The sequence below is a fragment of the Loxodonta africana genome, chromosome X, assembly GCF_030014295.1.
Source record: "Loxodonta africana isolate mLoxAfr1 chromosome X, mLoxAfr1.hap2, whole genome shotgun sequence".
NCBI classification, from domain to species: Eukaryota; Metazoa; Chordata; class Mammalia; order Proboscidea; family Elephantidae; genus Loxodonta; species Loxodonta africana.
Window position 1 is genome coordinate 1,932,172 of NC_087369.1, and position 24,873 is coordinate 1,957,044.

Below are 24,873 nucleotides of genomic sequence, written 5' to 3' on the forward strand. Positions count from 1 at the left end.
GGGGGAGATGGCACACGAGCTGAAGCTGCTTCCAGGGAGGTCTCGGGTCTGGCGGCACAGGAAATAGGAAGTGCGGCGCACGCTATCCGCCAAAGCCCCAGCTGCCAACTCCCTCCCCGAGCACCCGGGCCCAGGAGCGCCGAGGGCGACTGGGGCGAGAGGGACCCACACTTCCGCTACCTGGGAGAGAGTTTCTCTTCACTCCCAGTTCTTGCTGCCCTGGGGGGGTGTCTGTCTCGGCGGGGCGGGGCGGGGACCTGCGCACGGAGAAGGAGCCCACACTTTCATTAAGGGCGGGTGTTTCACTTTGCTCAAGTTAGCCTCTCTCTTGGAGATCCCCTTTAGCTCTGGGGAATGGGGAGGAGCCGACACATTCCTGGGAAGGGGGGTTCACTTTGTTTCGGTTGGAGCTGCCCTGGGGGTTCGGGTGGATAAAGAAGAGGGTTTTGAGGGCAGGGGGCTCACATTTCCCTGGGAAAGGAGGGGTTTTCACTTTGCTCCGGGGGGGCCATCCTGGGGGTCCCTGTTGGGCCGGGGTGGGTACCAGGAGGGCGCCACAATTTTCCGAGAAGAAAGTTTCATTTGCTCCCTGTCGGCGCCGGCCTGGTGGTCCCGCGCCCCCCCCCCCCCCCCCTGCACGGCCAAGCTCAGCTCCCTTAACGGGCAAGGCAGCAGGGCGCGACTGGATAGGGCCGGGAGGGCGGAGGCGGGAGCGCAGGCACCCTGTCCCTCCCCACTCGGTCCTGTCCCACCCACCCCGGCCCTCTGCCCGGCCCCGCCCCCCCGGTCCCTCCTGCAGCCGCCGCCCGCGCGCGCCACTCGGTGGACTGTCCCTCCGCGGCGCGGGGCGCACCATGGCGCGCCGGGCCGCCCTTGCTCTGCTGCTTCTCGGCCTGCTGGGCGCTCTGTCCCGGGGTGAGTCGGCGGAGGCCGGAACCTGGAGAGGGCAGAGGCGCTTCGCCGGGAGGGGGAATATTATGGAGGGAGGGTAAACAGTGCCGGGGCGCATCGTGTGGGGCCCACTTCCTAGGGGACCGAGGGTGGGGACGCCTCCCCAGGAGAGGGTTTAACCTGGGGGGGGGCACGGTGAGGGGGCACTTCGTTGGGGGCGCATGGCCAGGGTCGTTTCGCTGGGAACGTACGGGGGGAGGGCCCACGGTCTAGGGGGACGGGCCGGGTCCCCTCCTGGCCGGGTGGACGCACTGTGCAATGGCCCCGCCAACGCCCCAAGGAGGAGGTGCAATATTCGTCCAACTGCTAGGGCAGCCTGGAGCCGCTCCAGAGCCCAAATGTCAGTGTTTGTTTTCAGACTTAGAGATGCTAGGAGTTGGACAGACTGGAGGGGGAGGTGTCCTTTCTCCGCTCCTTAAACTTTCCCAGACTCGCTTTAGCTCCTCTGCGCCCTTTGCATCCGCCCCCCGAGGCAGCACACTGGGTCCTCCCAGGGTTCCCCCAAGTCCGGGGACTGGGGCCTTTGGCCGCGGGCGCAGAGGCGCCCGGGCCGCGTCGGGGAGCCACACCCTGCGTCCCGGGGCCTAAATTTGGAATCAGCTCTGAGCCTGGAACCTGGGGGGAGGGGACGGAAACTTAGGACTTTGAGCCCGAAAAACATGAAAAAATACTGGGGGTATGGAGTGCGATACCGCGCCTCCTGCGCGACTGCACGGTGACTCAGGGAAGGAATGTGTTCCTCTTCCCAGATGACGTTTGTGCTCCTACGGATAAGCCGCAAAGTCTAGAAACGGTAGAAAGAGTGAAAATCCACCGTAGGCCCACCCCCAGGGAGAACCGTGCGTGTTTTGGGTTGCTGCTTAACGGTTTTTTCTATCTACCGCCTTTGTCAAACAACGTTGGGGATGGCGTTTTATAAGTTACTTTTTCCACTTAACGGTGCATTTACCCCAGAATAAGTATGGCCAGACTTTTAACAGACGCGCTTGCAGGCGGTGTGGTCTGGGGCTGGCCTGACCAATTTTAAGAATGAGAAGCGCCCGGGTGGCTACGCAAGAACAGGACGAAGGAGACCCGTTTTGGCAGTGAAATATCCGCAGCCTCGAGCTGAGCTGTGCGTCTGCAGTCTGCTTCTGGGGACGATTTCAGTAGATTCCAGCACTTTTGAAATGTGTTCCCTGTATCCATGAAATTGTGCTTACGGTTGGCTGACTTGGAGATGGGGGGAGGGACGGGAAGAGCTTACAGCTTGCTGGTTGTTATTTTCCGAGGAGTGAACTCGAACTCATGGCGACCCCTTGTGTGTCAGAGCAGAATGGTGCTCCATAGGGTTTTAAATGGCTGGATTTTCCTAAGCTGATTGCCAGGCACTTCTTCCTAGGTGCCTGTGGGTGGATTCAAACCGACAGCCTCCGGGCTAGTAGTCAGGTGCTTCGCCATCTGTGCTACCCGGGGACTCAGCTTTTTGGAGAGGTCCAGAACTGAGCTCCCTCCGCTTCCCTTTTTCCTTCCTGATGTCTTTCCTCACTCCAGCTGCTTCTGCAGAGATAGTTTCCACATATGGTTTTATCTGCTGCAGTCGAGTGTTTCACTGATTCAGCCACCTATCCATGCATCCGTTCCTTTCTGAATGCCTACTGTGTGTCTGGAACCAGGGAAAAGAGACAGAGATGGTTCAAGAATTTATAGCCTAGTAGGAAAGAAAGAAAAAAATAAAAGTTGCTGCCAAGTTGACTCTGAGGCACGGTGACCCAGTGTGTCTCCGGGCAGAACTGTGTCCCATGGGGTTTTCTGGACAGAGGTTGCCCGGCCTTTCTTCTCAGGCACCTCTGGGTGGATTTGACCTCTAACCTTTTGGTTAGCCGCCGAGCTTGTTCAGCATTTGCACCACCCAGGGACAGGAGTGGGAAAGAGAGATATCTAAACAGGCAAAGAGGATACAAGCCAAGGAGTGTTCTAATAGTCACATAATTAAGGAACGTGGCGGGGGGCAAGGTGGTGCATCTTGGTAAGTTGGGGGCTTGGCTTGGGAAGCGCTGGGAACAGTTTTGCCATGTTCAGGCAAAACAAAAGAACCAAACCCAGTTGCCTTCCAGTTGATTCTGACTCATAGTGACCCTATAGGAACAGAACTGCCCCATAGGGTTTCCAGGAAGCAGCTGGTGGATTCCAACTGCCAATCTTTTTGGTGAGCAGCTGAGCTCTTAACCACGGCATAACCGGAGCAGGCTTATATTCTTTGGGTCTCCATGATGTGATTTCCAAGTAAACCCCATAGCAATGTTAGCCTGGGAACACCAGGTTTGGGTGCAGACAGCTGTACGCTGAGATTGCTGTTTCCTCGAATAAGGTCCTGGGGGCGCAGTGGTTAAGAGCTCAGATGCGGATCAGAAGGTCGGCAGTTTGAATCCACCAGCCACTCTTTGGAAGCCCTGTGGGGCAGTTCTACTCTGTCCTATAGGGTTGCTATGAGTCAGAATGGGCTCGACAGCTCGGTTTTTTTGTTTTGTCTTGTTTTGGTAGCGATCTACATTATCTATCTATCCATCCATCCATCTATCATCCGTCTCCGTCCACCCATCCATCACAATGGTTCTCAACCAGGGACACTTCTGCCCCCAGGGAACACTTGGCAATGTCTGAACTCATTTTCAGTTGTCATAATTAGGGGAGAAAGACTGCTGGCATCTAGTGGTGGACGCTGCGGAACACACAGGCCAGAATCCACCCTAAAGAGTTACCCACCGTAGATGTCAGTGGCGCTGAGGCTGAGAGACCCTGGTGGAGAGAGGTTGGCATCTGCATGCGTTGAAGGTGAAGGCTACTGGTGGGTGGGTGCGCTGGCCAGCACCCTTCCTCCATTTGGGAGAGTCCCACCCTTTCCAGACTCAGCCGTCTCTCTAGCGACTAGAACCAGTATCCGTGGAGCCGACCTTGACTCCTGGCACCTCAAATGTGTCAGAGCAGAACCGTGCGCCACAGGGTTTCCAGTGGGTGATTTTTCTGAAGTAGATTGCCAGACCTTTCTTCCAAGGTGCATCTCGGTGGACTCCAACCTCCAACCTTTTGATTCACAGCCAACTACGTTCACTATTTCCACCACCCAGGGACTCCAAAACCAGTTGACATCTAGTGGGTTCCGACTCATGGCGACCCTGTGTGCATCAGCTAGAACTCTGTTCCGTGGGGTTTTCAGTGGTTGGTTTTTTGGAAGTACATTGCCAGGCCTTTCTTCTGAGGTGCCTCTGGGTGGACCCAAACCTCTAACCTTTCAGTTAGTAGCCGAGTGCCTTCTCCACTTGCAGTGCCCGGGAACCCCAAAACCAATTGTCATGGAGTCGACTGTGTGTGTTCGAACAGGACTGTGCAGCGTTTTCCATGGCTGATTTCTCAAAAGTACATTGCCAGGCCTTTCTTGTAAGGCACCTCTGGGTAGCCTTGAACTTACAACCTTTTGGTGAGAAGCCAGGAACATTCACCTTTCGCACCGCCCAGGGGATCTCTGGTAACCAGTAATCAGAGTGACAGAAGGGAAGGATCAGCCCAGGGCCACACAGTGACTCATCAGCAAAGGCCGCTTTGTTCTGGGCTCTGCCCAGGGGCGCCATGCTGTGTGAGGACCCAGATACTCGGTGAAGCCAGAAACTCTTCAGTCATTCCCCCGCCCACCGAACGAAGGAGTTATGGGTGTTTTGTTCAACAATTCTTTTTTTCTATTTAATTTTTTTATTGTACTTTACTTGAAAGTTTACAGAACAAAGTACCTTCTCAGTAAACAGCACACATATTGTTTTATGACATTGGTTAACAGCCCCATGACTTGCCAGTACTCTCCTTCTTGACCTTGGGCTCCCTATCACCAGCTTTCCTGTCCCCTCCTGCCTTCTAGTCCTTGCTCTTGGGCTGGTGCGCCCCTTTAGTCTTGTTTTGTTTTGTGGGCCTGTCTCATTTTTGGCTGAAGGGTGAACCTCAGAAGTGACTTCATTACTGAGCTAAAAGTGTGTCTGGGGGCCATACTCTCAGGGTTTCTCCAGTCTCTGTCAGGCCAGTAAATCTGGTCCTTTTTTATAACTTAGAATTTTGTTCTACCTTTTTCTCCAGCTCTGTCCAGGACCCTCTATTGTGATCCCTGTCAGAGCCGTCAGTGGTGGTATCTGGGCACCATCGGGTTGTGCCGGACTCAGTCTGGTGGAGGCCATGGTAGTTATGGTCCATTAGTCCTTTGGACTCATCTTTCCCTTGTATCTTTAGTTTTCTTCATTCTTCCTTCTCCCAAAGGGGTGAGACCAGTGGAGTATCCTAGGGCCGCTCACAGGCTTTTAAGACCCCAGACGCTACTCACCAAAGTAGAATGTAGAATATTTTCTTTATAAACTGTTATGCCACTTGAGCTAGATGTTCCCCGAGACCGTGGTCCCCACAGCCCTCAGCCCAGCAGTGCGGTCCCTCAGGGAGTTTGAATGTGTCTGTGGAGCTACCCGGGCCTTGTCTTGTACAGGTTGTGCAGGCTTCCCCAGTTTCGTGTGCTGTTTTCAACATTTCTTCATGTCCCTTGTCTTGTGCTGCTGTGGGTGTTGGTCGACGTTCACCGTCTGTCTCCACCATCTGGGCAGAAGAAGCACTTTTTTTAATTGTCTGTCAACCTCAGTGCACCGAGGTGTTTGCCTTCATGTACCACCTGCAGGTCTGACTCTGACAAAGTCTGGCTGTTGTTCTTAGCTGCTGTTGAACCTGCCCCCCGACTTGTGGTGGCCCCACACACAATGGGACAGTACACTGCCCGGTCCTGCGCCATGCCCGTGATCGGTTGTGGATCGGATTGTTGCGATCCACAGGATCTTCACTGGCTAATTATTGCCATGCAAGTCACCAGGCCTTTCTTCCTAGTCTCTCTCAGCCTGGAAGCTCCACGTAAACCAGTTCAGCACCACAGCAACACACAAGCCTCCACGGACAGATGGGCGGTGGCTGTGCGTGACGTGCATTGGTTGGGAATTGAATCCAGGTCTCCTGCATGGAAGGGGAGAATTCTACCACTGGACCACCACGGCCCCTTATACAGCCAAACCAAAACGCAAACCCACTCCCGTCGATTCCCACTCCTAGTGACCCTGTAGAACAGGGTAGAGCTACCCAGTAGGGTTTCCAAGGCTATAGTCTTTCCAGAAGCAGGCTGTCACATCTTTCTCCTGCAGAGCAGCTGGTGGGTTCGAACTGCTGACCTTTCACTTAGCAGCCAAGTGGTTAACCTCCGCACCACCAGGGCCCCTTATCACATAGCCCGTGTAAGCATATGCTATTATTTCAACCTAGACGGCTCATCTTCCAGCACTATATCAGGCAATATTCTGTTGTGACCCACCGGGTGTTCATCGGCTGGTTTTCAGAAGTAGGTCACCAGGCCTTTTCTCCTAGTCCATCTCAGTCTGGAAGCTCTGCCGAAACCAGTTCAGTGTCATGGCAACCTGCAAGCCTCCACTGACAGACAGGTCGTGGCTGTGCGCGAGACATCTTGGCTGGGAATCGAACCTGGGTCTCCCGCATGGAAGGTGAGAATTGCACGACTGAACCACCCATGCTTTGGTGGGTCCAATAGATGCCGCCATATTGCTTATGCCATTGGCTTTATCTTTGGCGGTGCCACTGGGCTGCAGCTGACGTTCCAATACCTGGTACTCTCGTTCCTTTGTGCCAGTCTCTTGGATGAAAGACGGGAGGTGATCCTAGTTTGCCTTTTAATAGTATCTCTTCATTTTTCCATGGTGGCCGTAAGGCTCCTGCTTCTGGGCTTTCCTGTTTAGATACTCTGCCTCTTTCTCATTCCAGTTTTGGCAGATTGTACTTGGGTGTGTCTCAGCTCTGTTTTAGGGTGAGTCAGTAGTCAGTACTATTCCGTCTCTCATGTGGCCGCACCAGTCATTAGTAAATGTTCCCCTAAACAGGAAATCAGAACTTCCTTTTCCTTTTACACCGAGTCTCATCAAACCCTCGAGTCAGTGCTTCTGAAACTCATTGGAGGGCCAGGAAGTGGTACTCAGCTGGCGGAATGAAAGAGAAAGAGAGAGAGAGGACACAATGAGGTAGATTAGAGAAGAAAACAGCCCAGCTTGCTCAGTCAGCATGGTTGGGAGGCTTTATGTGCCCGTCTGTCTGCTGGGGACAGTTGTGCTGTGATGTGAAATACGTTTGTTACTGTCCATGCTCATTGTTACGGACTGAATTGTGTCCCCTTTCCCCCCAAATACGTGTGGTAAATCCTAACCCCTATACCTGGACCCCTGGTGGTGCAGTGGTTAAGAGCTTGGCTACTAACCAAAAGGTCAGCAGTTTGGGTCCCCCAGCAGCTCCTTGGAAACTCCGTGGGGCAGTTCTACTCTGTCCTATAGGGTTGCTGTGAGTTCGGATCAACTTGAGGGCAATGGGTTTGGTTTGGTTTTGGTTTTATACCTGTGGATGGCATCCCGTTTGGGAATAGAATAGGGTTTTCTTTGTTATGTGAATAAGGCCATATCAGCATACAGCACGTCTTAAACCAATCACTTTTGAGATATAAAAAAAAACCGTTGCTGGAGATATAAAAGGAGCAAATTAGCCATAGAAGCAAGCAGAGATGGGAAAGACAGATGGCCACGTATCTCCAATGAACGGGGACCTTCCCTCAGAGCCAACAGAGAGAGAAAGCCTTCCCCTAGAGCCGGCACCCTGAATTCCAACTTCTAGACTCCTAAACTGTGAAAAAATATGAATTTCTGTTTGTTAAAGCTACCCACGTGTGATATTTCTGTTATGGAAACACTATGAGACTAAGATGTCCCCCACCTCAAATACACGGGGTTATCACCAGCGCCAGGGAGCCCTGATGGCGTAGGGGTTAAGCACTCAGCTGCTGACAGGTTGGCAGTTCCGATCCCCCAACCAGCAGTGCCGTGAAAGAAAGACCTGGCGATCTGCTCCTGTAAAGATCACACCCTAGGCAACCCCATGGAGCTGTTCTACTCTGTCCCGGGGGGCCCTCACAAGTCAGAATCAACTCAGACAGCATCCAACAAGAAGTCTGAGAAAACGAGTTTCTGTTCTTTAAAACCACCGACTTGTGGTATTTCTGTTACAGCCGCACTGGGTAACTAAGGAGCCCTAGTAGCACAGTGGTTAAGAGCTCCGCTGCTAACCAGAAGGTGCACAGTTCAAATCCACCAGCCGCTCCCTGGAAACCCTATGGGGCAGTTCTACTCTGTCCTATAGGGCCGCTATGAGTCAGAATCGACTCACAGCAGCAGGTCTGGTTTGTTTTTTGGTAACGAAGACACGATGATTTGAAAGCCGTTTCAAAACCAACCCTTCTTTGAATCACCTTACTTTTCTCACGTTCTTGGCTTTGTCCTTGAGGGGAGTCGCTTGATAGAACCCCTGGGTCTTGAGAAGCGGTTTAGCACGGAGGGCTCACCTGAGTACCTTCCGGTAGCAGAGTCATCACGCCAGGGGCAGCTTTTAACAAAAATGAATTTAAAGTGGTTGAGCTGAACCATGTTTCTGAGTTGTCACATTCCTGGGGCTTCAAATTCGTGAGTCATTGTCGCTCCGTGTGGCTGGAGGATTCGGAGCTGACCTCGGGAGCCTTCTATCTAAACGGAAGACGGACCAGAAGACCCTCCAGTCTCAACAGGAACGGGGCTCTGAACATACAGAGCTGGCGCTGTTTTTAGGGAAGTGGACTCGGAGGAGTGTGGCCCTTCTAAATACCGCAAGAGCCCCGGTGTCCAGAGTCAACGTTCTGTTTTTGTTTACGCTTGAAAATCTGTGTTTTATTTTGGTTTTTTCTTGTGCATTAGGCGAAAGTTTGCAGAGCGAATTAGTTTCTCATTTAGCAATTCATGCACAAATTGTTTTGGGATATTGGATGCAATCCCCGCAGTGTGTCAACACTCTGTCCCCTTTTCCACCCCGGGTTCCCTGTGTCCATCCGTCCAGCTTTCCTGTCCCTTCCTGCCTCCTTGTCTTTGCTTTGGGGCAGGAGTTGCTCATTTGGTCTCATAGGCTTGATCAAAGTAAGAAGCACGTTCGGTCACGTGTGTTATTGTTTGTTTTATAGGCCTGTCTGATCTTTGGCTGACCTGGTAGTGCAGTGTTTAAAAGCTTGGCTGCTAACCAAAAGGTTGGCAGTTCAAATCCACCAGCCACTCCCTGGAAACCCTATGGGGCAGTTCTACTCTGTCTTATAAGGTCGCTATGAGTCATAGTTGACTATTGGGTGGTGCGGGGGGAGTTAATCTTTAGCTGAAGGGTGAGCTTCGGGAGTGGCATAAGTTCTGAGTTAACCAAAGACACAAGGAAAATATGAGTTCGGAGGACGAAAGGACCACACGAGCCACAGCCTCCAGCAGCCTGAGCCCAGAACGACTAGATGGTGCCCAGCTACCACCACCAACCGCTCTAACGAGAATCACGATAGAGGGTCCCGGACAGAGCAGGAGAAAAGTGTAGAACCAAATTCTAACTCACATAAAAAGACCAGACTTACTGGTCTGACGGAGACGGGAGAAACCCCTGGGACTGCGGCCCCCATCACCCTTTTAGCTCAGTCATCTTTGGCTGCCGTTACGGTGGCTGTTCTCTGTCTTAGAGACGTGAGTGGTTCTGGTTGCGTACGTGGATTAAAACGGAGCAGGCTTCTGTTTGGTCAGCACAAAAGGTACTTCAGCAGGTGCAGGGGCGTAGTGAGGAGGCTGGTTAGACGTCAACCCGGAAGGACAGGGCGTGGCGGAAAGCGGGAAGGGCCCGGAGACTGAGTCTCAGACTGATCCAGTTAACAAGTTGCTGTGGCGTTGACCACGACTCACGGCGCCCCCATGTGTGTCCGAGTAGAACTGCGCTTCATGGGATTTTCAGCGGTTGATTTTTCAGAATCAGATCGCCAGGCCTTTCTTCTGAGGTGCCTCTGGGTGGACTCAAACCTCCAACCCTTCAGCTAGCAGTTGGGTGCTTAACTATTTGCACCATCCAGGAGCTACTTCTTAGTAATTTAAAAAAAAAAAACAAACCAGTTGCCGTTGAGCTGACTCCAATTCACGGTGACCCCGTGTGTCTCAGAGTAGAGCTGTGCTCCACAGGGTTTTCATGGGCTTATTTTTCAGAAGTAGATTGCCAGGCCTTTCTTCCAAGGTGCCTCTGGGCGGACTTGAACCTTCGACTCGCGGTGACCTCGTGGGTTACAGAGGAGAACTGTGCTCCATAGGGTTTGCTTGGCTGTAATCTTTATGGGCGCAGATTGCCAGGTCTTTCTTCTGTGGAGCTACTGGGTGGGTTCGAACTACCAACATTTCAGTTACTAGTCGAGTGCACGCAAACTGTGCCACCCCGGGACCTTATACACACACACACACGCATGCACACACGTACATACACACAGACACACGCACTGTACACAGCTGCCCCGTAATAACCAGTAATTAGTTGCCCTTGAGTCGACTCAGACTCATGGCGACCCCATGTGTCAGAGTACAACTATGCTCCATAGGGCTTTCAATGTCTGATTTTTGGGGGGGGGGTAGTAGATCACCAGGCCATTCTTCCGAGGCACCTTTAGGAGGACTTGAACCTCCAACCTTTCAGTTAGCACCCGAGCACGTTAACCTTTTGCACTACTCCTCGGAGTGATGAGAGGTGGTTAATAACGCAGTCTCCTGGAGCCCCTGAGAGGACGGGATGCCACATTTAGGGGTGAGGTGGAGCTCTCCCTGGCTGCAGAGGTGCTTACCTGAGAGCCAGAGGCCTACCTGGGCGGAGGTGTCACCTGGATTTCACACCCGGAGCTTCCAGCCCTGACATTTCTGTGCAGCGTCCCCTCTTGCCTGGGAACGAGCTGCAGCAGCCTGTCCCGAACAGCACCCGCTTGCAGAGAGATGTCTGCTATCTTATTCAGAGCCACAAGCAGGTACAAGTTCAGCCCAGGTCACTGGGCCCTGGCTTGCCATGTCTGCATTCAGACAAGACAACGATGTGGAGTGCCAGAGGGGATGGAATTGGAATGGCTCGGAGGAAGACTGGCCTCAGCTGGGGTGCTTGCTCAGCTAATAGAGCCCCCCGTCCACCGTCTGGGGTGCTGGCGCTGGGCCCTCAGGGTCTCACCCAAATCTCTCTGTAGGCCAGACTTTTGTGGCTAACCGCCGACCAGCTGGCTCCATCTGATTGGAGCAATGATGTCTCAAACACTCCCTATCTGAAACGTCTCATGATCTTCTCCCTGGCCTGCATCTCCTCCCTTACCCCTATCTTTTATAATATGACCGTTTGCCTGGCTTCTCAAATAGAAATGTTTCCCTCCACTCCTACCAGCTCCTCCCTTTCAAATCTGATTTGTTGGCAAACGCTGTTGATTTAATCTCTTAAATATTTCTCCACCCACCCCCGCTTTTCCATTTCTGCTTCCTTATTTCAGACCACCTCCCACTCTTGACGTCTTTCCTGGACTAATTCAAGAGCCCCCAACTAGCTTGTTCCTTGGGCCCCTTAGGAACTTTGGTGTATTATTGCAAATGGGGTGGGGGGGGGCGCTTGTGAGAACAGAAATGTATTGTCTGACAGCTCTGGAGGCCGGGAGCCTGAAATCAGAGCCATGAGCTGTTGTTGGCCCTTTCTGAGGCTCTGAGGGAGAATCTGTTCTATGCCTCACTCCCACCTTTTGGTGATGGCTGGCGATCCTGGGCTCGTGGCTGCATCAGTCCAACTTCTGCCTCTGTCTTCACATGGCTGTCTCCCCCCGTCTCTGTGTCTCTTCGTCTCCTCTTTTCTAAGGACACCACTCTTATGTAATTTTGTCTTCATTGTTAGTTGCCATGGACTTAGTTCCAACTCAGTGCAACCTTACATAAAACAAAATGAAATATTTCCTAAAGTCCGTCTTCCCAAATGTTGGTATGCTTGGGTCCATTGTTGCGGCCACTGTGTATGTTGAGTGCCTTCCAACCTAGGGGGCTCATCTCCCAGCACTATATCAGACAGTGTTCTGTTGTGACCCACAGGGTTTTCATTGCCTGATTTTCAGGCGTTGATTGCCAGGCCTTTCTTCCTAGTCTCTCTCAGTCTGGAAGCTCTGCCGAAACCTGTCCAGCATCACAGCAACATACAAGCCTCCACTGAGACGCGTGGTGGCTGCGCGTGAGGTCCGTTGGCTGGGAATCGAACCCAGGTCTCCCACGTGGAAGGCAAGGATTCTACCACTGGAACACCACTGCCCCCATAGTGCTGTTATCACTACTGTTGTTGTTGTTAGTTGCAACCCCTATGTTTGCAGAGTAGCACTGTGCTCCATAGGTTTTTCAAGGCTGTGGCCTTTGGGAGGTAGATTGCCAGGCCTTTCTTCTTCTTCCTTTTTTTAAAATAATTTTTATTGTGCTTTAAGTGAAAGTTTACAAATCAAGTCAGTCTCTCACACAAAAACCCATATACACCTTGTTTCACACTCCCAATTACTCTCCCCCTAATGAGACAGCCTGCTCTCTCCCTCCACTCTCTCTTTTCGTGTCCATTTCGCCAGCTTCTAACCCCCTCCACCCTCTCATCTCCCCTCCAGGCAGGAGATGCCAACATAGTCTCAAGTGTCCACCTGATCCAAGAAGCTCACTCCTCACCAGCATCCCTCTCCAATCCACTGTCCAGTCCAATCCCTGTCTGAAGAGTTGGCTTCGGGAATGGTTCCCGTCCTGGGCCAACAGAAGGTCTGGGGGCCATGACCACCGGGGTCCTTCCAGTCTCAGTCAGACCATTAAGTCTGGTCTTTTTATAAGCCAGGCTTTTCTTCTGAGGTGCTTCTGGGTGGTTTTGAACCGCCAATGTTTCGGCTGGTAGTGCAGTACTCTCTTAAGTTCCTTGGTATTTTTTGTGTGTGTGTGTAAAATACTGGTATTCCCTCGTGGTGGAACTTCATGTCTCTACATACCAGAAACCAGATTCCAGGCCTTGACGTGCCGTGGCGTGTGACAAGTGACTGCCTCACAGGAACAGTGGAGCATATTTGTAACATGGATGAAGTCCCAGGCACCACTCCAGGTCACCTCAGTACGGCCTGTGGCCTTGAGCTTGGTGTTCACCCTAGTTCTCAAAATGGCTGACTGATTTTTTAAAAAAAGAGAGCGAGTTAGAACCTGGGTGTCCTGTCAAGGATGACTCATACGGCTCGGAAGGGTGGTGGCCATGCCCTGCCTGAGTCATCGTGAGGTTCCGGTGAACATCTGGGGTTGACTCAGGGCTTGTTGGAAACCATGGGGTGTTTTGCTGACAGGTTGGTCTGTTTTCAAGTTTCCTAGGAAACCGAGGAGGCCCGGAGTGGCACAAATGATTAACGTGCTCGGCTGTTAACTGAGGTTTGGGTCCACCCAGAGGTACCTCAGAAGAGAGCCTTGGCAACCTACTCCTGAAAAATCAGCCGTTGAAAACGCTGTGGAGCACAGTTCTCTGATACACACGGGGCCAGCACAAGTCGGACTCGACTGCATGGCGACTGGTTTCGTTTTGTTTGTTTGTCTCTGTATGTATGTTTTTATAGTCTACATATTTAAGTAGTCCCCGGCTGGTGCAAATGGTTAACGCCCTCAGCTGCTAGCCAAAAGAGAAGGGTTCAAGTCTACCCAGAGGAGCATTGGCAGAAAGGCCTGGCAATCTCCTTCCGAAATACCAGCCACTGAAAACCCTGTGGCACAGCCCTACTGTGACACCCGGGGGTCGCTGTGAGTCCAAGTCAGCTCGAGGGCAACTGGTGTTTTGTTTTGTTTTCTACTCCAGTTAACATAAGGGATAACACTTGCCAAGGCCTTATTTCTAAACAAGGACACACACACAGGTGAGAACTTAGGGGTGTCGTCTGATTTTCTGGTCCCAGAGTGATATTGGGTGGGGGGGGCAGCGCCGAGGTCACACAGGAAGACCAGCTTTGGTTCTGGGGCTGTGGGGATTCTGTAGGGCTGGGGTGTGGGGTTCTGTAGGGCTGGGATGTGGGGTTCTGTAGGGCTGGGGTGTGGGGATTCTGTAGGGCTGGGGTGTGGGGTTCTGTAGGGCTGGGGGGTGGGGTTCTGTAGGGCTGGGGTGTGGGGTTCTGTAGGGCTGGGGTGTGGGATTCTGTAGGGCTGGGGTGTGGGGTTCTGTAGGGCTGGGGTGTGGGATTCTGTAGGGCTGGGGTGTGGGATTCTGTAGGGCTGGGGTGTGGGATTCTGAGGGCTGGGGTGTGGGATTCTGTACGGCTGGGGTGTGGGATTCTGTAGGGCTGGGGTGTGTGGTTCTGTATGGCTGGGGTGTGAGATTCTGTACGGCTGGAGTGTGGGGTTCTGTAGGGCTGGGGTGTGGGGTTCTGTAGGGCTGGGGTGTGGGGTTCTGTAGGGCTGGGGTGTGGGGTTCTGTAGGGCGGGGGTGGGGGGATTCTGTAGGGCTGGCGTGTGGGATTCTGTAGGGCTGGGGTGTGGGATTCTGAGGGCTGGGGTGTGGGATTCTGTAGGGCTGGGGTGTGGGGTTCTGTAGGGCTGGGGTGTGAGACTCTTAACGGCTGGAGTGTGGGGTTCTGTAGGGCTGGGGTGTGGGATTCTGTAGGGCTGGGGTGTGGGATTCTGTAGGGCTGGGGTGTGTGGTTCTGTAGGGCTGGGGTGTGGGGTTCTGTAGGGCTGGGGTGTGGGATTCTGTAGGGCTTGGGTGTGGGGTTCTGTAGGGCTGGGGTGTGGGGTTCTGTAGGGCTGGGGTGTGGGGTTCTGTAGGTCTGGGGTGTGGGGTTCTGTAGGTCTGGGGTGTGGGGTTCTGTAGGGCTGGGGTGTGTGGTTCTGTAGGGCTGGGGTGTGGGGTTCTGTAGGTCTGGGGTGTGGGGTTCTGTAGGGCTGGGGTGTGGGATTCTGTAGGGCTGGGGTGTGGGATTCTGTAGGGCTGGGGTGTGTGGTTCTGTAGCGCTGGGGTGTGGGGTTCTGTGGGGCTGGGGTGTGGGGATTCTGTAGGGCTGGGGTGTGGGGTTCTGTAGGTCTGGGGTGTGGGGTTCTGTAGGGCTGGGGTGTGGGGTTCTGTAGGGCTGGGGTGTGGGGTTCTGTAGGGCTGGGGTGTGGGGTTCTGTAGGGCTGGGGTGTGGGGTTCTGTAGGGCTCGAGTGTGGGGTTCTGTAGGGCTGGGGTGTGGGATTCTGTAGGGCTGGGGTGTGTGGTTCTGTAGGGCTGGGGTGTGGGGATTCTGTAGGGGTGGGGTGGGTTGTGGGGATTCTGCAGAGCTGAGGTGTGGGATTCTGTAGGGCTGGGGCTGGATGCGGAGGGTGGGCCAAGGGAATGATGCCCCAAGGAGGATACATTCCATCTGCCCCTGCCTTTCTCTGTCCTGGCTCAGCCACCTCCTGGGCAGAGCAGGGGGTCAGGGATCAGTGCCTTTGAGTGGGTTTGGGGCCCCAGATGCTGGTATGTCTTGTGCCCCTAAGGAAAGGGTAGGAACGGAGTTCTCGTCACAGCCGCAGCCTCAGGGTCCCCACTCTGTAAGGTCATGGGGTTCAGCCTGAGGGCACTGGGGGTGGTTGGGAGGCCGGCCCCCTCTGGGTCCCCACTGTGTAAGGCTGTGGGGTTCAGCCTGAGGGCTCTGAGGGTGGTTGGCAGGCTGATCCCCTCTGGGTCCCACTGTGTAAGGCCATGGGGTTCAGCCTGAGGGCACTGAGGGTGGTTGGGAGGCCGGCCCCCTCTGGGTCCCCACTGTGTAAGGCCATGGGGTTCAGCCTGAGGGCACTGAAGGTGGTTGGGTGGCCGGCACCCTCTGGGTCCCCACTGTCTAAGGCCAGAGGGCATTGAAGGTGGTTGGGAGGCCAGCCCCCGCTGGGTCCCCACTGTGTAAGGCACACGTGTAGGGGGTCAGCCAAGTGTGCTAAGGTCAAGGGTGACCCCTGGAACAGTGAGGGCCTGGGGGAGCAGGTTGGGCTGGTGGAGAAAGTGGCTTTTTAGGGAAACTGGGCCTTAAGTCAGTGGTTATAAGGGGACCCAGATGAAGCTATGCAGTGGAGGGGGTATGGGGGCCTGGTGACGGAGGAGGGGAGAAGCGGGGATCAGGACGGAGGTCCAGGCCCGAGACAAGGTGCTACCCAGACACACACACGCACACACACACACACACACACACTCAAACGTATACACACAGGACATACAGTACAGGAGCACCCACCCATGTGTATTTACATATATACACACATGTACATATGCTCACACTCAAACCGTGCACACACATACAAACACTTGCACACATATATACAAACTCACATGCATGTGTGCATACGCGTACCCACAGTTACAGAACACAGCATGCCTGTAGAACTGGGGCCACCCAAATGTGCAGAGGCACCCTGTTAGGCTTCCACCCAGTGCTTGCTGAGAGGTGGCCCTCCGTCTAGTCCTGAGGGTGGAGAGGCTTGACCTTCACTCTCCTTTCACCCACCAGACAGTGCAAGTGGTATTTCACATTTTCCTTAAGCTTGCCTTTTTCTTTAATCCTTCAAAGATATCTGTCTTAGTCACCTAGCACTGCTATAACAGAAATACCCCAAGTGGATGGCTTTAACAAACGGAAGTTTATCCTCTCACAGTCCAGGAGGCTAGAAGTCCCAATTCAGGGTGTCAGTTTCCAGGGAAGGCTTTTTCTCTCTGTCGGCTCTGGGGGAAGGTCCCTGTCATCAATCGCCCCCTGGTCTAGGAGTTCCTCAGCACAGGGACCCCGGGTCCAAAGGAAGCACTCTGCTCCTGGCTCTTCTTTCTTGGTGGTATGAGGTCTCCCTGTCTCTCTGCTAGCTTCTCTCTTTTAGACCATAAAATAGAGGACGACCACACAATCCTGGGAGTCATGGCGTAGCTAAATTGATACGTATTTTGGGGGACACGTTTAATCCATAACAATGTCCTTGAAGAAATAACACTGGGATTTTTAAAACCAACTAATGTCAGTAAGATAAACAATAGCACTGTGATCATGGCTGTTTTCTTATTCTGTAGACTCACAGATTCTTTTTCTTTTTTTTTCTCTTTCTCTGCTTTTCTGGATTGTCTTAATATTTATACGGCAAGTACAGTTTGCTTTTGTGGTTAGGGAAAGGTTGGTAAAAAAAGGAAGCATTTTACCTTTTGTGGGTGTTTTTTTTTCCCATTGTATGCAAATTGTTATGTATCTACTTTTTAAGAATAATACACAAAGATTATCCCATTGTTTTCATTTCTGCGAAGCCATACCAAGGGAATAAATTATGGTGAAAATAGGCAAAGGTAGTCTTATGTTTAGGCATGAAAGTGAATATTTAGAATGAGGAAAGAATTCACAACGCCTATATAATTTTTTAAAAGCTGATAAATACCACACAAATCCCCACATCCCGGAAAACAGCATACTATTTCTTATTATTTCCTTAATTTTCAAATTTCCTTTTATTTTTCTTATTGCTAACGTAACTCTTTTTTTTTTTTCCAGGCCAAGATTTTGATTTGTCCGACGCTCTTGGTGGTAAGTCATGATCAGAGCATTTTAGAAAACACAGTGTTTTATTTTAACGCAGTAAATATATTTTCACATGTGGATGCATGAATTTTTTGATGGATAACTAGCAATCTAATTTCTGTGTCTGTATATTTACCTGTTGAAGATATTTCATATAAATGGTGTCATACAGTATTTGTCCTTTTGTGATTGGCTTATTTCACTCACCATGATGTTTTCAAGGTTCACATATATATGTTTTTTTTTTTTTTTCAAATAATATTGTGTTTTTGATGAAGGTTGACATAGCAATTTAGGTTTCCATTTAACGATTTTTACTCAACCTGTTCAGCGACCTCGGTTACGTTCCTCACAATGCGTGAACCTTCTCACTGTTTCCATTCTGGTGGTCCTGTTTCCATTCATCTAGCTTCCCTGCCCCCTTACCTTCTCACCTTTGTTTTCAAGTCATTGTTGGCCGTTGGGTCTCATCTCAGTACTTTTTTAAAGGAGCACAGTACTTCTGGGTGATAGTCTTTATTTTGTGAGCCAGTCTTTTAGCTACACAGTGCAAGGTGCATCCACGTGGTGGTGTGTAAGACAGCTGCATTTCTCTTTACGGCTGAGTAATACTCCATCGTATGGGTGGACCCTGTTGTGTTTGTCCATTTGTCTGTTGACGGACACTTGGGTTGCTTCCACCTTTGGGCTATTGTGAGCAGTGTACAATTTTAAGTGTACGATTAAGTGTACGATTCAATTTTTAGTACATTTATAATATGTCCATCACCTCGTCACCTCAAATTCTCATGAGCCTGTTTGCAGTCAATTCCCTGTCCTGCCCTCAGCCCTTGGCAACCACTAATCTGCTTTCTGTCTCTATGGATTTTCCTTTCTGGGCATTTCATATAAAAGAAATCACATAGTATGTGGTCCTTCATGACTGACTGCTTTCGCTCAGGATACGTTTTCAGGGTTCATCCACATTGTGGCCCGTCTCGGGACTTCATTTCTCTTTATGGCCAAGTGATGCTCCATTGTGTGGGTGGACCCCACGGTGTTCATCCATTCATCTATTGCTGGACAGTTGGTTATTTCTACCTTTTGGTATTGTGAATCCTGCTGCAATGAACATTGGTATATAGATTTCTGTTTGTGTTCCTGCTCTCACTTCTGAGTCTATACCTAGGAATGGAATTGCTGGATCACTGTGAGTGGGAATTGACTCCACAGCAAGGGTTTGGGTTTGGTTTGGTTCGGTTTTGGGTGGTAGTTGTATGTTCAGCTATTTGAGGAACCACCAAGCTGCTCTCCACAGCGGCTGCAGCATTTTACAACCCCTACAGCAGTGGTGGAGGGTTCTGTTTTCTCCAAATCCTTGCCAACACCTGTGATTTTCCCTGGCAACTGGTAACCGTAAAGCAAGGCAGGCCGCTTTGTGTTCTAAGTGCATTCATTTCATTTATAATCTACACCTTGTTGCAAAGGGCAGGTCTCTAAGCATCTGCCTATTGTAGACATTTTGTGTAAGTGTGATCAGACAATATTTGTCCTTTTGTGTCTGACTTATTTCACTCCACATCACGTTTTCACGGTTCATCCATGGTGTGGCATGCAACAAGGCTTCGTTTCTCTTTATGCCTGAGTTGTTGTTGTTGTTAGGTTCCATCACAGTGGTTGCAACTCACAGCGACCCTACGTGCGACAGAACAAAACACTGCCTGGTCCTGCACCATCCTTACATTCCTTGCTATGCTCAAGCCCGTTGTTGCAGCCACGGTGTCAGTCCATCTCGCTGAGGGTCTTCCTCTTTTTCTCTGACCCTCTACCAAGCATCATGTCCTTCTCCAGGGACTGGTCCCTCCTAATGACATGTCCAAAGTATGTGAGACATGGTTCCACCATCCTTGCTTCTAAGGAACATTCTGGTTGCACTTCTTCCAAGATGAATTTGTTCGTTCTTTTGGCAGCCCACGGTATATTCGGTATTCTTTGCCAACACCACAATTCAAAAGCGTCAATTCTTCTTCAGTCTTCCTCATTCATCATCCAGCTTTCACACGCATATGAGATGACTGAAAACACCATGGCTTGGGTCAGGCGCACCTTAGTCTTCAGGCTGACTGAGTCGTATTCCACTAACCCTTAAGGGCAGTTCTACTCTGTCCTAGAGGGTCTCTATGAAAAAACATTTTCTTTTTTGGGTTAGTATCCCACTGTGTGGATATTTTACATAGATGCTCCACATTGTGTTTATTCATTCCTCTGCTGATGGACACTTGAGCTATTTCCACCTTGTGGCCACTGGGAACAGTGTTACCGTGAACCCTGGTGCTTTTTTAAGGACCTGAAATGTCCTTGAGAATGGACAATCTTTTCTCCAGGTGCAAGTTTTACTAACCAGGGTTTCTTTCTCTTCAGAGGATGACAAGAAGCCCACAGCACCTCCCAAGAAGCCCCAACCAGGTAAGAAGGAAATGGTCTCAGCGTGCGAGGAGGGGGATGAGGTCATTACGGTCATGTCTGGTCCCCCGAGAGCAGGGTGGGGCTGAGGTGAATGTGAGTAAGAGAGAGGCCACAGGGGCCTGGTGTCACCTGGTCGGTGGTTGAATCGTGCCGTGATGTTGACCCTGTGTCCAGAGATGACCGTAATGCATGCAGAGACCTCTGGGCAGTGCTTTGGGGTCGTTTGACAGCCTCTTCAGCTGCTTTTATTCTGAGGGTCTGTCTTGGTCACCTAGTGCTGCTATAATGGAAGGACCACAAGTGGATGGCTTCAACAAACAGAAGTTTATTCTCCCACAGTCTAGGAGGCTAGAAGTCCAAATTCAGGGCTCCAGCTCCAAGGGAAGGCTTTCTCTCTCTGTCGGCTCTGGGGGAAGGTTCTTGTCAATAATATACACCTGGTCAAGGGGCTCCAGCTCCAAGGAAAGGCTTTCTCTCTCTGTCGGCTCTGGGGGAAGGTCCTTGTCAATAATATTCACCTGGTCAAGGAGGTTCTCAGTGCAGGGACCCACATCCAAAGGCGCGCTATTCTCCTGGCTCTTCTTTCTTGGTGGTATGAGGTCCCCATGTCTCCCTGCTTGCTTCTCTCTTTTATATCTCAAAAGAGACTGACTCAAGATACAACCTAATCCTGTAGATTGAGTCCTGCCTCATGAACATAACTGCCTCTAATCCTGCCTCATCAACATCACAGAGGTTAGGATTTACAACACATAGGAAAATCATATCAGATGACAAAATTGTGGACAGTCACACAATACTGGGGATCATGGCCTAGCCAAGTTGACACCCATTTTTAGGGGACACAATTCAGTCCGTAATAGCATCTGAGTTAGTCTGTCTCGGGGTGTCCACTTCCCGGCAGAGAGAATACTTGGGGAGATGGCACCCGTATAACCCGTGAACTCAGACCTCAGCTTGTAGGACAGGCATACTGTTTGTTATAATTGACGCTTTCGAATAAAAGTCAGTAATGGAATGGACCAAAAAAAAAAGGCTGCCATGGAGTCTATTCCGACTCACGTTGTTGCTGTTGTTAGGTGCCGTCAAGTCGGTTCCGACTCAGCGACCCCACAGGACAGAGTAGAACTGCCCCATAGGGTTTCCAAGGAGCGGCTGGTGGATTCCAACTGCCGACCTTTTGGTTAGCAGCCTACCTCATAGCAACCCTATATGACAGAGTAGAACTGCTTTGTAGGGTTTCCTAGGCTGTTATCTTTACTGGGGGCCGATCGTCAGGCCTTTCTTTGGCAGAGCCGCTGGGTGGGTTCAGACTGCCATCCTTCTGGTTAGCAGTCGAGGAGTGTTTTAACCACTGCACCATGGGATGGACAGATAATGGAATTGTGCCAGTGGTCATTGTTGATTAGTGTCTTAGACTCCTAGCGCTGCCATGACACAAATACCAAAAGGGGGTGGCTTTCAAGAACAGAAGTTTATGCTCTCACAGTTCTGGAGGTTAGAAGTCCAAACCAGGGTCTTGGCCATGTTGTTTCCTTCCTCGTAGGTAGCCCCTGTGATCCTTGGTTCCTTGGCTTGCAGAACATTCTCACATGGCTTCTGTCTTCCCCCAGGGGTGGGAGCACGTGCACATATCTAGTCTTTTCTTTGTATAACTCAGAATTGATTAGATTTAGGGCCCACCTAACTCAATTATGATCTAATTACCGTAACAAAGAAAACCCTATTTCCAAATAGGATCATATCCACAGGTATATGGGTTAAGATTCCGATACATATTTTGGGGAGACACAATTCAATGCATAACAGCTGGCCACCCGGAGTAAAATCAATGCCAGAAGTTGCTCAGCTCTTATCTCCATCTGATTAAAAAATAAAGTTAATAAACCAGAAAGCCAAATCTGTTGCTGTCGAGTCCATTCGGACTCATAGGAACCCTATAGGATGGGCAGAACCTCCCTCATAGGCTTTCCAAGGCTGTAGCCTTTACCGGGGGGCCCTGGTGGTGCAGTGGTTAAGAGCTATGCCTGCTAATCAAAAGGTTGGCAGTTCGAATCCACGAGGAACTCCTTGGAAACCCTATAAGGCAATTCTACTCTGTCCTATAGGGTTTCCCTATGAGTCGGAATCAACTCGATGGCATCGGGTTTCGGGTTTACCTGGGGTCGTGATCTCAATTGGGAACAGGGGTTTCTTTGCTATGCTAACAAGGCCATATCAGCGTAGGGTGTGTCCTAACCCTCATGACTTCTGAGTTATAAGGAGCAGGTCTGATACACAGGGAGCCTGTTCAAATGTGGGTAAGTCAGATGCCTCGTGGACTTCACCAAGGAGCCGAGGAACAGAAGCTGAAGAGAAAGGGACTTCCCCCAGAGCCGGCAGAGAGAGAAAGCCTTCCACTTAGAGCTGGTGCCCTGAATTCAGACTTCTAGCCTCCTGAACTGTGAGAAAATAAGTATCTGTTCATGACAGCCCCCCACTTGTGGTATGTCACAGATTGAATTATGTCCCCCCAAAATGTGTGTATCAGTTGAGCTGGGCCATGATTCCTGGTATTGTGTGATTTTCCTATATGGTGTAAATCCTGCCTCTATGGTGTTAATGAGGGAGGATGGGTGGCAGTTGTCTTAGTGAGGCAGGACTCAACCTCCAGGATTCAATTGTGTCTTGAGGCAATCTCTTGAGATATAAAAGAGAGAAGTCAGCAGAGAGACAGGGGACCTCACACCACCAAGAAAACAGTGCCGGGAGCACAGTGCGTCCTTTGGACCCGGGGTCCCTGCACCTGAGAAGCTCCTTGACCAGGGGAAGATTGAGGACAAGGACCTTCCTTCAGAGCCAACAGAGAGAGAAAGCCTTCCCATGGAGCTGACACCCTGAATTCAGACTTAGAGCCTACTTTACTGTGAGAAGATAAACTTCTGTTTGTTAAAGGTATCCACTTGTGGTATTTTCTGTCATAGCAGCGCTAGATGACTAAGACATGGTACTTCTGTTATAGCAGCACCTGGAGACTGGGGCAGAGTGAAACTCAGAAAAATATTCTGGGGATGTGAGAACTCAGGGTGCGTCTGTGCAGGAGGGCACCCCTCGCTCCTTCCACTCACAACTTCAATACTAACAATCCTTTTCCCTCTCTAGGACAAGACTTAAATTTAGAAGATGCCCTTAGTGGAGGGGAATGTGAGTATATAGTTTACTTCTTCTATGTCACCAAATCCTTGTCACCAAACTGTTATCATTTTTAAAAGGCTCGTTGTTGTTGTTAGCTGCCGTTGAGCCAACCTTGATTCATGCCGACCCCACGCGCCGCAGAACGAATCGCTGCCCGGTCTTGCACTATCCTCGTGGTTGGCTTGGATCAGACTGTTATGGTCCATAGGGTTTTTATCGGCTGATGTTTTGGACATTGATTGCCAGGCCTTTCCTCCTGGTCTTAGTCTAGAAGCCCTGCTGAAACCTGTTCAGCGTCACAGTAACACACAAGCCTCCACCCACAGATGAGTGTTGGCCGCACATGAGGTGCACTGGCCAGGATTTGAACCTAGGTCTCCCGCATGGAAGGCGAGAATTCTACCACTGAACAAGCACTGCCTCAAAAGAGCCTTATTTGTTTTAAATGATATCAAGAATCAGTTTCTACACTGAAAACATGGAGAATCGGTATTTCGTTATTGTCGTGGTTTTATTTTTACTGATGTACGTATTTGAACGTTAAACCTCTAACAAGCTGTGGAATGACAAAGGCAAATATGAGTACCACTGCCAAGGGGAGCTTCATAACCACGTAATGTGTGTACTCACGCCCAGAAGGGGACCCTGCGTTGGGGTACCCCCCTGCGGTGCCGTCTTGGAATTCTTAATAAAGTTTGAACAAAGAGCCCCACCTTTTCATTTTTCACTGGGTCCCACAGATTCTACAGCTCGTCCGACTTTTGCTTTAGTTTCTGTTGGAAAGGTTAACATGCTCACTGTCAACCAAAAGGTTGGCAGTTTGAATCTACCCAGAGGTACCTTGGAAGAAAGATCTGGAGATCTACTTCAGAAAAATCACCCCTGAAAACCCTATGGAGCACAGTTCTACTCTGGCCCATACATGGGGCACCATGAGTCGGCGTCGACTCAGTGACAACTGGGTTGATTGTGTCTGCAAGGCGATGGAGATATACTGGCAAGTGGCTATGTGTATGTATATCCCTACCGTGACAAAGCATGAGATCTAACTGAGGTTTTGTTGTTTTGATTTCAAATTGCTTACGATTGTAACGTTCATCTTTCATGAACAGATGACCCCGCACAGCCTAATCCACCCAAACCAAAGCCGGAGCCAAACCCTCGCCAGCCCGGCTCCTCCGGTAAGACCCTCTCCTTCCTCGGGCCCTTTGGGTGTTCCTCGGACTTCTCTGATTTCTGTTTCATCTGAGAGCAGTTCATTTCAGATTAGTATGTTGTTATGGATTGAATTGTGTCCCCTGAAAAATGTGTATCAGCTTGACTAGGCTGTGATTTCCAGCATTGTGTGGTTGTCCTCCATTTTGTGATCTGATGTAATTATCCTGTGTTGTAAATCCTACCTCTATGATGTTAATGAGGCAGGGTTAGAGGCAGTTATGTTAACGAGGCAGGACTCAGTCTACAGGATCAGATTGTGTCTTGCATCAATGTCTTCTGAGATATAAAAGAGAGAGGTGGGCAGGGAGAAAGAAAGACCTCATTGTCATTAAGAAAGAAGAGCAAGGAGCAGAGCGAGTCCTTTGGACCCGGGGTCCCTGTGCTAAGAAGCTGCTAGACCAGGGGAAGATCTATGGCAGGGACCTACCGCCAGAGCCGACAGAGAGAAAGCCTTCCCCTGGAGCTGGCACCCTGAATTCGAACTTGTAGCCTCCTAGACTGTGGCAGAATAAACTTCTGTTTGTTAAAGCCGTCCACTTGCGGTCTTTCTGTTATAGCAGCTCTAGGTAACTAAAACACACGTGCTTCTGGTTAACTCTTGGTACAAGGT

At 50.8% G+C, this 24,873-nt stretch overlaps 1 protein-coding gene across 2 annotated transcripts in view; it reads left to right on the forward strand.

Annotated features, from left to right (window-relative positions):
• Positions 1–806: 806 nt before the first annotated feature.
• The window catches only part of LOC100654279 (CD99 antigen-like), a 40,864-nt gene continuing 16,797 nt past the window's right edge, over positions 807–24,873 (forward strand). For both annotated transcript variants that reach the window (XM_064277890.1, XM_064277891.1), the window contains exons 1-5: positions 807–915; positions 17,400–17,432; positions 19,827–19,871; positions 23,013–23,054; positions 24,158–24,226. In XM_064277890.1, coding sequence (XP_064133960.1) covers positions 855–915; positions 17,400–17,432; positions 19,827–19,871; positions 23,013–23,054; positions 24,158–24,226 — 250 coding nt within the window. In that variant the 5' untranslated portion in view covers positions 807–854. The remainder of the gene's footprint in view (positions 916–17,399; positions 17,433–19,826; positions 19,872–23,012; positions 23,055–24,157; positions 24,227–24,873) is intronic.